This window comes from Rattus rattus, chromosome 6, assembly GCF_011064425.1.
Source record: "Rattus rattus isolate New Zealand chromosome 6, Rrattus_CSIRO_v1, whole genome shotgun sequence".
NCBI classification, from domain to species: domain Eukaryota; kingdom Metazoa; phylum Chordata; class Mammalia; order Rodentia; family Muridae; genus Rattus; species Rattus rattus.
The window spans coordinates 117066634-117080369 of record NC_046159.1 but is presented as its reverse complement, the minus strand read 5'-3'; the positions used below and the strand labels follow the sequence as shown (position 1 = coordinate 117080369).

Genomic DNA, 13736 nt, shown 5'->3' with positions numbered 1-13736 from the left:
TGAGTTTGCCTCATCTGCTTGTATGATTACTAGATAGTGTTTCAGCATTGAATAGTCTTTATTGAGAAACCATATGCAGCTTCTGCATAATATTTTAACTTCTGCAGTTTTCACAAACACAGGCCACATACTGTTGATTAGAATTAGATTCTCAACATATAGACACGGCACAGAAATACAAATAATTTTATATTTTGGTACGGCTTACTCCGGAAGTGTGTTTGTTTCATCACAAAACAGGGAACAAGTACTGTTTATTGCTTTCTTTTGTCGTCTATTTTTCTGGAATGAGGGGTGTTTGTTACGTAGATGTGCAGTAGTCAGGGAAGTATTCAAGCATATTCTTGGTGGCCTGTCTGCTGTTAAATAATTCGACGTCTGCACAAGCAGAAGAGAGCATCCAAGAAAGCAGGGGAGGGGGAGGGAGTGTTTCTCACCCACATTCTCGCATTCGCTTCTGCTCAAACAGCCCCCACGAATCCGAGGTCACGGAGAGTGTGACTAATTTAATTTTCAGAAATTTTTAAACATTATTCTAAGTACTGTTTTCCTTTGGGGGAAAATCGTTTGATTCAGTCATCCAGTATGAAGCACTCTACCCATCGACGGCCTGTCTCTGTGCCTGTACACCCCCTGGTGGTGAGAGAAAAATCCACAGTTGCAATCTGTTCGGTTCAGGAAAGCCATTGACGGGGGCTGGTCTCCAAGGGGGATGGGAGGAGTTTATCAAGGTTTAGTTCATTCACCCATCGCATACTCAATTTTAAATGCAGCACTATGATTTATTTTTTTAGGAATCAGACTACAGTCGTTGCTCCGCGTGAAGCAATCTTCAGGGCAGAAGAGCTATCTGTGATTCTTAAAGCGTATGTGTTGGTGACCTCCTTAAGGCCCTTGCGTGCCTTCATTCATTCAACGGGCACGGTATGGAGCCCCCCGAAGAAGAAACGCTTCACTGTCAAGGTAAAGATCCTACGGAAGCTGTCGGTTCACGCAGAACGCGGAAGATGAGTAAAACGGGTCGGGCTGCCATTCCCTGACCTTTATGGCTATCAAACCCCTTTGAACAAAGATTGCATTTTTTTATTGCTGCGAGGAGACATTTTCATTTAATACGTGCAAGTTCAAAAATGAGCTGGAAATAGCTTAATTCACTAAGGATCCCTTTCCTTAACCCACCATCAGTTCTTTTACCTATTACCCAGCAGCTTCTTGCCCGTTCTCTGTTTTTCCTGTTTTTTTTCCATTTATTTAAGAAAAAAAAATATAGTCAGTGTAACAAATGAAAATATAATTTAGGCTTTACGCTTTCTGCTCCGTCTTTAGGAAACTCAATGGCTGTTTCATTACATCAGTCAATACTGACAGTATCGGCTGGGTGGAAAATGCCATGAAACGTGCCTCACGTTACAAGCCGTGGTATCAGAGATAATGAGGGTGTTTACAGGAAGAGCTTACTAATATCTCCGAAAAGTTGAGTTATAAGAGGAAATCTGAGTTAACTTGGTTCAAAATAAGTTCTCTGCGAACACATTGGATAGAACTTGGATTGTGCGAGAATCGTAGTTCAGAGCATTGAAGACAGGAGAGAACGGAAAGAAACCACAAGAAGGCACAATGGCTGCTCATGGTCTTGAGGACCAAAAGTGACGGGATGATTTCTTTTTCTGAATTTGCCTTATGTTGATTATGTTCTGAACTCTCAAAAGGGTTCCAGTAACAATGACACTTTAATTGTCCATTTAAACATTGTAACGAAAAACTCACAGATCTAGTAACAGCTGTAGGTATCCTTCAGCCCTAGCAGCAGCTCGCAATCTAAGGAAGCAGGATTGATAGCTCAAGCCCTTAAACGTGCTGTCTTTAACCTTAAAATAGTCATCGGAACTCGAGTCTGTACATCTATGCTTCTCAATGAATCCTGAAATGATTGGAGTCCAACCTGATTTATTCCACACTGTCTTCAACAAGTCTTCACAGTGGCTACTCACGCCACGACTATCCCCATTTCCCCCTTGCTATTGATCTAAATTAAACTCGACTGCTGGTTTTTAGCCACTGGGACCTTAAAAAAACATTGCAACTTCATACGGTTTAACTGAAGAGTGGAAGTTGAGCATAGATATAATCTTCACGTTACACTATTCACAAATTCCACAAAAATTTAAGGACAGGGAAGTCAGTGGTGTAGGTCTGTCTGAGGTCAAAGGCCTGAGAACCAAGTATTCAAACTCCAGAAGGCGGAAGAGGAGCGCCACAGCTCAGTAAGAGCATCCAGGCACCTTCAGGGGTCTATCCCTTCTGCCTTATCTTGTTGTTCAGTACACTTCCCTTTTATTTCATCAAAACCACAGTTCAGCATTTTTCATCATAGGGCACGAACATTCTGTAACTTTGAAAGCTGTTCTTCATATATGTACAGCAGTCACCATTGGTTTGACACACGCAGTGTTTATTTTCTTATTATGATAGTTACTATTCAGTTATTTATGTGAGATTGACTCTCAGTCTAACTTAGGATCCTCCTGCATCAACTTCTAGAATGTTGGGATAGCAACCTTCTTCGTCACACCAGGCTGTGTTTAGCACTTCTTGAAATGTTTTTCTCCCAATTTTTCCCGTTCCTTTTACTATTGACTGGATTTTGATCTTTCTGTTTCTGTTCATTTTTATGTTCATTTGTGTATGGGTATGTGTGGGAGCCATGCACTTGCATGCATATATATATATATATATATATAGAGAGAGAGAGAGAGAGAGAGAGAGTGAGCGAGCTTAGAGGACAACTTTCAGGAGTTGGTTCTCCCCTTTTATCTGTACACGGGCTCCAGGAATGGAACTTAGACTGTCAGTGCTTAAATCTGCTGGACCTTTTTCTGGCCCTGTAATTTGTGATGATGATGATGATGATGATGATGATGATGATGATGATGATGATGATGATGATGGTGATGACAACGACGACGATGACGACGGTGGTGATGGTGGTGATGGTGTGTGTTAGGGGTCCACAGATCATGACATACTTGAGAGAGTTAAAGAACAACTTTCATGTGTCACTTATCTCCCTCTATAGTGGGTCCCAGTGATCAAACTCAGGCTCTGTGGCCAGTGTCTTTGCCTGCTGAGCTATTGACAGCTCTCTGTTCTTAATACACACACACACACACACACAGACACATAGACACACACACACACAGACACACACATAGACACACACACACACACAGACACACACACACAGACACACACACACACACACACACACACACAGACACACACACACACACACACACAGACACACACACACACAGACACACAGACACACACACACAGACACACACACACACACACACACACACACACACACACAGACACACATTCTCAGATTATCTGTCTCTTTGTGTGCTTTCAGGAAGAATTCGTTTCCAGGACAGTTCTTTAGTAATCTAAGTCTGTACCTATAACACGTGCTGGCGCCCTGTAAGTTTCCCTTACTCTATTCATTTCTTTCTGCATTCCCTCTTGTTACTGTGGGTGATTTCTCTTCTCTATTTCATTGTGTTTCCATCTTTGGTTATTTCCTGGATTGTGTTAATCTGGTTATATTACGTCCCAGTTCTACCGTGTGGCACGGATTGCTCAGCTTGCTATGTGTTTTGCTCAGGAGAAGTCCGTGCTTCTCATGCGTTCTCTACTTTCTCCTCCTTGCTACCTTCTGTGGATTTAGGTAGTCCAGTTGGGATAGCATTTGGGAAAGGCCAGTCTTTCTGTGTGAGCAAAGGCAAGGAGGGAAAATACCAAGCCCTAAAGAGTTACTCTGATGACGTGATGCCAACCATTTGATGGTTCTGAATTTTACCTTACCCCTTCCCCAAATTTTCAGATTCAGAAAAGCCCTGAGAGGAAGCACACTGCGATTGTCATTATGTAATCCAAGGTTGTGAACGTGGTGTTTTGAATGAGAATGGCCCCCATAGGCTTCCGTGTTTGAATGCTTGGTCCTCAGTTGGGAGAACTGGTCGGGAAGGATTATGAGGTGTGAGTTTCTTGGAGGAGGTGCGTCACTAAGGAGGACTCTGAAGTTTCAAAAATTCTCACCAGGCCCAGTCTTTACCTGCTGCCTGTGGACCAGGATGCAAGATCTCAGCTACTGCTAAAATGCCTGCCTGCCTGCCTGCCTGCCTGCCTGCCTGCCTGCCTGCCACAGACCCCTCCAGCATGACAATCATGGACTAACTCTCTAAGCAAACCCCCATGTAAAGGCCTTCCTTTATAAGTTGCCTTGACCAGGGTGTCTCTTCACAGCAATTGAACACGGAGACAGGGAAAGTGGCTGGCGGTTTGAGAGTAAACAAGGTTAAAAATGAAAAGTGCGTATGACTGATAAGTAAGTTAATAAAGTAGAAGACCACATATCTCAACCACTCACCTGAGCAGGACATTATCCTCAAGTCCTGTGCCTGCAACTCAGCATCCCAGAAGGGAGCATGATGGGAAGAGAGACAGCAGCATCAACACAACACAGCAGAGGAAGTAGGGAAAGCCAAGTCCTTTCCTTTCACTGACACTCTCGTGTGGCCTCCAGCAACTCCCTCATCGGCGTGTATGCTCCCCTACCCATGGCTGCCACAGGCTAGGCCAACTCAAAATTGCTTTCAGAATGCCTTTGGCACAAGCTTTGAAGTATCATTCCAACCCATCCCTCATTCTCATTTTATCTACGCTAGTTTACCTTTCTGATGGGAAACCCAAGATCTTAATTATCCTGAGAAGTTTCTCCTTTTCTGCTTATGAAGGAGCCAGTCCACCCACTGTGGTAGAAATGACCTCAGGTACGTTTTCTGCAGCTGTTTTATTTGCGCTTTCCCTGAGGTCCAGGGAAGTCAGTTTTCTGCACATTTCCCACTCCATTCACTGTTTCTCCTTTTCCCTTTTCTGCTGTGTCTTTGGGACAGCTGTGAGCCGTGGCTATGGCACAGGAAAACATGCAGCCCTTGCCAATTTCTTTCTGTTCCTTGGATTTATCTTTTAAAAGACCTTGCTGATTACCCCTAAGATACGGTTATCTGCTCTCAGGTTGAGATAGAATGGCTTCCTGGGCTAGCAGACATAAGGTGACTGTTTCCTTAGTAGGTCAACGTTATGCTCGACAATGCAGCGTTCAGAAGACAAAGGTGGTGTTTATTTACTCTTCAACAGAGTTCTTAAGCTTCACAATATAAGGCCATACTCCTTCAGCTGGTCTGTTTTTTATTGTGGAAAACACTTTCCTTCTGGTATTTTAAGATGTGTAAAAATACACAGAAGTCTCCTCACGCCAATGTGGAGAACAAAATGTAAACAAACTCACTCAAGACTAATCACGTTATATCAGCATGCTGATGTGCTCTGTTCTTAAATTTCATAAGATGTGTGTGTGTGTGTGTGTGTGTGTGTGTGTGTTCGTGTAACAAATCCTCTATTCAGAGGCAGAATTATTTAGTTAGATCAGTAGTGATTTATTCCCTATTCAGTGAGGTAAGCCCACTAACCTGGTTAGCGGTGGCTGTGTATAGAGCATCCTGGCAGTTCACCGCAACACAAAGGCAGAGAGAGATAAGACTGTGAGCTCATTTATTTCCAATTAGGCCTGCTGCTGAGACGCCTTATCCGGGAACACTCCAGGAGCAGATGAAAAAAATATCAAGACACGCAAACTTGAGAAATAATAAAACGTATTAACTCAACTTTAAAAAGTCACGTTGGGATGAAAATATTTAAAGACTCCAGGGATGTGTCAAGTCACTCAGAGGACGCTGACATTCAAAAGGAGTAGGTAGAAAAACGAGGAACAGACAAAAGGCAAATACGGCGTTGGTTCACTGTGTCCTCTCATGGGAATTGAAGCGATCAGGTACACCTCTGTCATGGCATTATCAATGTTTCAATGGGTTCAACACTGCAATATTTCATTCAAAAAATGTCCTGCTGCCTTCCTTCAAAGCTTCCGGGGACTTGAGTGGAGCCTCTCACGGACTTTCTAAGTGTTACTTTTAGTTAGTTGCATCCACAGCTGTCCTCACACACAAATCACACAGATTAACAGTGAGAAATGTCATAAATTTAGACTCGGTTCTTAGAGTAAAAAGTCATGAGTTATCCCTTTAGTCGCTGTAAATCACAGAATCTGGAGTCACCCAGCAGAGAGAAATCTCTGCCGTCTGTAACTTTTTTATGAGGCTGGAAGATTCTTTGCACCTGTGATTGTAGTTGGCGGTTTTGATGAAAACGTAATGTAAAGTGATTTGTGCCTCCAGGCAGGAAACTTGTCAGAGCCTTATTTTTGTCCATTTGAAGCCTAACCTACATGAAGTCACTGATCAGCTATCATATACTTGGTACCAGATATAAATTTGTTTGACGTATGGGATGTCAAGTAAAAATTTATAAGGGGATAGCCCTCGCATATAATCATCTTCCGATGCATTCATCTTTGTGGAATGGAATTAAAGTTCATTTGGAACTTTTTGGTGGTGTGAAGAAACTGCTTGAGTCTACTTTACTCCTGACCGCTCTAAGGCTAGACACTCTGCTTTACTGTGGTATAAATTGTGTGGGCAAATGACACATGGGTGGTAATGGTGCTTTCTAGTACATGCCATAGATGGCTGCCACCACCCAGATTCCTGGGCACTTTGATTTAAAAGGTGAAAAGTCTGAGGGATGTGGCCATTTCTCAAGTGAGGATCATCAGTGGAAAAGCTGCCGGGGTCCAGCCTCGACACAGGATCGGAGTTCTCAACTGGAAGCAGGGACATCTGCAAGGCGCATAATAAATATACACAGACTACTCTTTGGTTCCAACCGACAGGCAATTTTAAGGCTTAAAGTTTCTCTCTCTCTCTCTCTCTCTCTCTCTCTCTCTCTCTCTCTCTCTCTCTCTCAGCTTGAGGCTGCACACACTCTGCATTCTCTTGTGCACTCTGCTATTTTTTATTGCGGTTTTCTTTTCTCAAACTCCCACACTCATGCACACCTCTGTTCATTACCCTTTCATTCTCACACACACTCTTCATACACACCTCATGCATATCTCACACACAACAAATGTACTCTCCTTTCACTCACACACACAATCTTCATACACACCTCACATTCTCTCTTCACTCACTCTTTACACTCTCTTCTCATGCTCTCTCACTCGCTCTCACCTTTTCTCCCTCATGCGCTCTCTCATTCATTCTTCACATGCTCTCTCATATTCTCTCTCACTCACTCTTCACATGTTCTCTCTCATGCTCTCCAACCTTTCTCTTGCGCCAGTCTTTTATTGATAATTCAAAAGTAGATAGAAAAAAGACATGGTATAATCATTGCCAAATCAAATTCAGAAGAATAACCACATCCCACAAAGAACTAAGAATTACAATTGTTCCCCAAAGTTTCAAGCTTCCCCTATTCCCAGGCCTGTGGCAATAATAATAATAATAATAATAATAATAATAATAATAATAATAATAGTAAACTTATCATTATTTAAACTTTAACTTTTAACTTATTATACTTCAGAGCTCAAAGCTCTGAGATCAGCTACTTGCATTTTCCTGTGAAGCTCTAACAATAAATGACATGGGCAAAGCTGCCAGGCAGTGGCCAGAAAGAACCAAGTTAACCCTTAACTCGGTGGTTCTGCTAGCTTTCTGTTCCCCAATATTTTGACTTAGTTTGCTAGTACATAATTTTATATATTCTATACTTCCTTATCCAGGAATCACTCTCAAATGTTATGTAAAACTTATTTCCTGGGGTTGGGGATTTAGCTCAGTGGTAAAGTGCTTCCTAGCAAGCACAAGGCCCTGGGTTCGGTCCCCAGCTCCAAAAAAAAGAAAAGAAAACAACAACAACAACAACAACAACAACAACAACAACAACAACAAAAACCCACTTATTTCCCAACTTCAATAACTTTTTCCTTTCTTAGGGTCCCAATGTTGGCTCTAATTCATTTTCTAATAATTTCTTTAAAGTTTCCTTGCAAGTCAAGCATTAATCTGGAACTACTATTGTGCAGTCATTACATTGTTTCCAAGATGAAAACACACAGCATGCACCTGGGCCATTGCTACGCCTCAATTTCCGATTGTTTAAGAATCACAACATCAAGGAACATCTAGTTTCACAGAATTCACCAGAGCAGAAGGAGAAAGAAGTAGGAAAGTCAGATACAATAGAATGATTATGCACACCAAGGCCAACTGAAAGGCAGTCGCGCACAAATGAAATCTATGCAGCCGTTGTCCAGGGCTAAGGTTAGGAGAAATGGGAACAACCAGTTTTTACAAAGAGCTGCTGCGGGCTACTGAGATGTCTCCATCCCGGCCTACTGCAGGCAGCCTCTTATTTCAGAAGGTGGGTCCCCTGGAGGGATGTGTCGCCTGCTTCTCAGGGTCCCAGATGCCACCCTACTTTACAAGGAGCTGCCGCGGGCTTCTGAGGTGTCTCCATCCCAGACCTACTGCTGGCAGCCCCTGCCATCGTATGCTGTCCCCAGCAGAAAACAAAGTTAAAGCGAGCAACTGTGAAGGCTCACCGGTTCCTATTCGCTGATCCCCACTTTGGGGGACCATGCCGTGTCTGGGACCTGCCGTTCATTGTGTATCAATGAACTCTGCAAAGTGTGTAAAGAGGAGAGCCCAGAACTTAGCACGGGCGCATAGATCCCTTATTTCTTTTTCCACTTGGCATTATGACGCGGTGGCAGGATTGGGGTTAGCCCCATTGGTGCAGGGGCTTTACAACGCCAGGTGAGACAGCTAATGCAATCCCAGGGTAAAGAGGAGCAGTGTCTTTGGAGATTGTAATAAAGCTACACTATGGTTTCAACCGTAGCAAGCGTTCTTCTCCCGTGTTCCTTTTTATGTCTGAGACTGCAGGCTGTGGAGCAGACCTTGTAAAAGCCTTTCACTGAGCATCTGGCCCTTCAGTAGGCCTGAGAGATTTATGTCATCGGTAGGAGGAATGTGGATAAACGTCAGCTCCCAAGCGTGTGTAAAATGAGTCGACGTATCACTTAGCCAATACCTGCCTGTGTTCAAGTGCTCGTGTTAAGTCTGGTTTTCTAGAAGTGGAAATCACAGGTAATCAGCATTAGGCAGATAGGAGCGATGTTCAAGGAGAGAATAACTAATAACCACCAAATGCTTATCTAATCATCTCACAATAGTGTTACTATTATTATTTATTTCCAGTGAATTCAAAATAATTCATGTCGTTGATGGTAATTTTGTTTTCTCAAAAGCATTTTACCCATTAATTCATTTCCAACCGTACTCCACAAAAGATTTGTCAGATAATGTTGAAGGCTCATTAATTCTTAAGATTGATCTTAAATTATTCTCCTAAATAGGAAGAGAATGATGCGTTAATCATGGCTTTTTTTTTCCCAGTCAAATGTGGCAATTTTATCACACGACCGTCAACTTCAGAGAGATAGGCCCTGAGTCTGAGTCTGAGAAACCCATACAATGGCCATGGACTCTGCCACGGTGTTATTAATGGCTAACACCATCGTTTGAATTAGTGGTACCCATTGATAGTGTGGTGGCCTGAATGACATGTTCCCCATAGGCTCGGGCATTTGAATACTCGGTCCGTAATTGGTGGCGCCGTTTGGATAGATTTAAGAGGCGTGGCTTTGCTGGGTGAAGCAGTCACTGTGGAGGTGGGGTGGAGTGAGGTAGGGGATGCGTGAGCGTGAGGTTTCAGAAACCATGCTCCATTCCCAGTTCAGTCTCTGCTCCCTGTCTGTGGTTGAGGATACCAGCTCTCAACTTGCTCCTCTAGCTGGGGTGACCTTTTGCTGTTGCATTTTTCATCTATTATGGTGATGGACTCTTTTCCTCTGGAACCATAAGCCCAAATAAATCCCTCCTTCTACAAGTTTCCTTGGTCATGGTGTTTTATGACGGCAAGAGAAAAGCAAATTCGCAAGTGAATCTCAGCCCAATTAATAATTGCTAGCAAATATTACTCCCTTTAATGTTAGATAGTTAGTGATATATGAAAATATGGAGGTGAGTTAACATGCAAGGGTTCAGCGTGATGTCAGGGGAGATAGGAGAATTCCTTCAGAGCGACCAGGAGATGGGAAAGGAGCTCTCTTGTGTACATTAGATGTGTGTGGCCTCATGCCTGCACAGCTTCCCTGCTCTCTTGTTCTATACTAAGCCTAAGCTAATGGGGTCACAGTGGAGTGAAAGTCCCTGGAGAAGGGACAAATGTAAGTGTTACTCCATATACTGGAGCCTGTGGACTTCCCAGGGGCTCTGGATAATGAATCTGTGTAGCTCTTTCTAGCATAAAAATGACATCCCTATTCTGTTGTACCTATAGGACCATATTTCTATAAGATAAGCCATCCTCGCCATAAGAGAAGAGGCCTAATCTAAACAGTGTTCTGGAACATTCTAGGCATTCATAAAGGAAAGCAGTTTTAATTTCTGAAAAATCTTATAGTGCCTTTAATAGTTACATTAAATTTATTTTTAACTAATACATAAAAAAGGTGAAAAGTGCACACACTCCTAGTAAAGGAGTATAAAGTATAGTAAACTCCTATACTTTATGTGTATAAATATAATATAATGTTTAAAGAATAAAAATAACCATCTTTCTCAAATGGTCATGATTCTTATGATGAGGGTTTCCAAACATAGGTTTTCAACCTTTCTTTTGCTCTTTGAGTTGGGGTCTTATCAGTAGCGTCTGATCTGGAATTAAGACAGATTTTCTATGCCGTCTTCCAAGCTCAGGGGTTGCAGGCAGGTGCGAGCCACTACACTTGGCTCAAAGTCTATCTTCTTTCACTTTAAATGTGCAGTGCATTGTGGGGTATCTGTAGCCAGGAAACTGTGCAACAGCTCACACAAGATTCCTGTTGCTTCCTAGAACTCAGTGCCTTGGTTGGCCTCTCATTGTCCCTTCCCCACTCTTTCTAGTCTGCAAACATTTAAAAACTGCCCCGGTTGGTCCGAAAAGATGTTCAGAGCTGGAAGAGCAGCAAGTCTTGTTCGCTTCGCTCCTTCGAGTAAGAATTGCTAAGGCGATTTTCCAGCGATACAGCCAGGAACTGGGCAAAGCTGTCTGCAGGCTTCCTGAACGTTCCCACTCTATGCTGGCACATGGAGCATTTAGGCGTATAATTTTATAAGTATTCATCCCTGTACTTTGACAGCCAGGCTGACCTCAGATTTCTATCATTGAGCTAATTTTAAATTGCATCTGCTGATGGGAAATAGAAGGAGACATTAAAAAAAAAATCAAATAGCATTGGTAAAGAAGCAGGGGAAAAAGGCCAAAAGATGAGTGTACTTGATTAAATAAGAAGAGACATTTAGTTATTCTTCCCTTAAATAGTAAGCAAACCCTTAGTCCAGGATTCAACCCAACCTTCAGCTAACACAGGAAGCTTAGGGAAAGAGATGCCACAGGTTAAACTTTGGAAAAGAATCAGTAGAAGTAAAAACACTTTACATTGTGATAAGTGACTACAGAGTAACACTGAAAACAATGGAAGTCTACGGGACCTGATTCCTTTAGTGCTTAATCATTACAGAAAATCTTCTCACTCAGAAAGGAACACCAATCAGTTTTTACATTTTAACTTAAGGTACAAAAACAAAGTTATGTTTTCACTAGTACATTTGAAGCTTGGCACGTTTGCCTTTCAAAAACTTTTCTATTAACAATTTCCTTATTTCTTGATATCTGTCTCAGAGGCTGCGGCAAATCCTAAATCTAAAATAGTTCCGAATGTGCCAAGTAGGTAAAACTGCTTTGCCCGCTCAAAGAAGCCAGACTTTTGTTCCCTTCAAGAGAAAATCTGACTTGCATTTGTCTTGTGTGATTTATGCATTGTAAGCTTAAAATGAAATACAGCCATTTCCCTTCCATATATTAAAATGTGGCTTCACATTTGGAAGACACGGTTATCTTTTGTCACCAAGGAAACTGGCATAGTTACAGGATGCAAAAAAATTACTATACTGCCCCCAAGCGGCCTCTGCTGGTGTTGCAGAAATAATCTGAGCTAACTAATAGAAAAAAGAACACACTTAGGCAGTGAAATTCGGCCCTTTTTCCCCATTGTGTTTTACATATTTATTGTTAAGGAGTTATTTGATGATTGTCTGTGGTTATTGCAGTAGGATGGCCATATTTCTAAGCATAGATGCTGAAAGATGCTAATTCGTCAGTGCAATTTAAGTTGCCTAGGCCACAAAATTATTCGGGATGGTTTCAGACTTTGTCAGTCCTTGGACATTCTTTCCCCGCTTCCACACAAAGCATTTAGAAATTACTGTAGAGCTACTAATAATGGCTTTTAGTCTGAACATGTGAGACAGCTACTTCTATTGTGCTACGCCTTTGGTTTCGGATAGAATCGTTGATTCTGCTAAGCTGAATGCCGTTGGCTTGTTCCAATGAGCTAATACTGTGGTGCAGAACTAAAAGTGTGTCTTTGGTTTCTCTCGGCACTCAAGGTAGTGCTGGGCTATCTCTCATGGTTCTGCACGTATGGTCAGAGCTACATTCTGTACCCAGGACAACACAAAGGCATACTTTTTTGCTTTGTTGTTTGCAAAAAAGACACCTTGACTGGCACACCCCCCTCAACCCTTTGTGTCATTCTATCTATCTATCTATCTATCTATCTATCTATCTATCTATCTATCATCTATCTATCTATGTATCTATGTATCTATCTATGTATCTATGTATCTATCTATGTATCTATGTATCTATGTATCTATCTATCTATCTATGTATCTATCTATCTATGTATCTATCATGTATCTATCTATGTATCTATCTATCTATGTATCTATCTATGTATCTATCTATGTATCTATCTATGTATTTACTATCTATCTATGTATCTATCTATGTATCTATGTATCTATCTATCTATGTATCTATCTATGTATCATCTATGTATCTATCTATCTATCTATCTATCTATCTATCTATCTATCTATCTATGTATCTATCTTCTATCTACCTATCTATCTACCTATTTACCTACCTACCTGTCTCCAAAGCCTGTGCAGTCAGTTCTTATGAACACTGTGAAATACATCCTTTAAATTTGGACAAAGAGACTACAAACAGAAGGGATCGCTGGTACCCTTGCCACATGAACCCATTCACAGCATGGCTCCCTTCTGCTCAGCTTCCCAACACCTGGTGCCTTCCAGCACCCAGCAGTTCCAGGCACCGGAGCCTGCCTCCTTGTTGAAAGTCTATTCCAAGCTGATGCTTTCACGGAAATTGCTATTACAACAGAATCTTTTTCCCATGTAGATTTGGAGGGTGCAAAAGGTGTGCAAGATCCTCCCGGGGTTTGGTTGCTGGGTTCGTTGCCAGGAAAATTTTTGTATTCAAGCCATAGAGTCAATCATTATCTAAACTCAGAAGTCACAAAAGAAAAACATTAGGCTAAAGAAACGCATTTCATCTTACTTTGCCGTGAAGGTAAAAAGAAATGCGATTTAAAATATGAATAGGCCAGTGATGACTCCTTTCAGACTGAATAATAAACAAATATTTGATTGCAGTCTTACCCAAAGGGAGAGAAAAATGTATCACTAGTCTGAAAGCTGTAAGGTGGATATGCAGGCTAGGAAACAAAAAATCTTAAAGCTCTCTTTGTAGAGAACTGGGAAGGGACGTAAGGTGGAAAACTAGCTTTATGA

The 13736-nt window shown here is 41.9% G+C and overlaps 1 protein-coding gene across 1 annotated transcript in view; it reads left to right on the top strand.

Moving 5' to 3' along the window:
• Window positions 1–13736, top strand: part of Cped1 (cadherin like and PC-esterase domain containing 1) — a 269733-nt gene that overhangs the window by 106111 nt on the left and 149886 nt on the right. The window contains exon 6 of the mRNA XM_032905260.1: window positions 795–963. Coding sequence (XP_032761151.1) covers window positions 795–963 — 169 coding nt within the window. The remainder of the gene's footprint in view (window positions 1–794; window positions 964–13736) is intronic.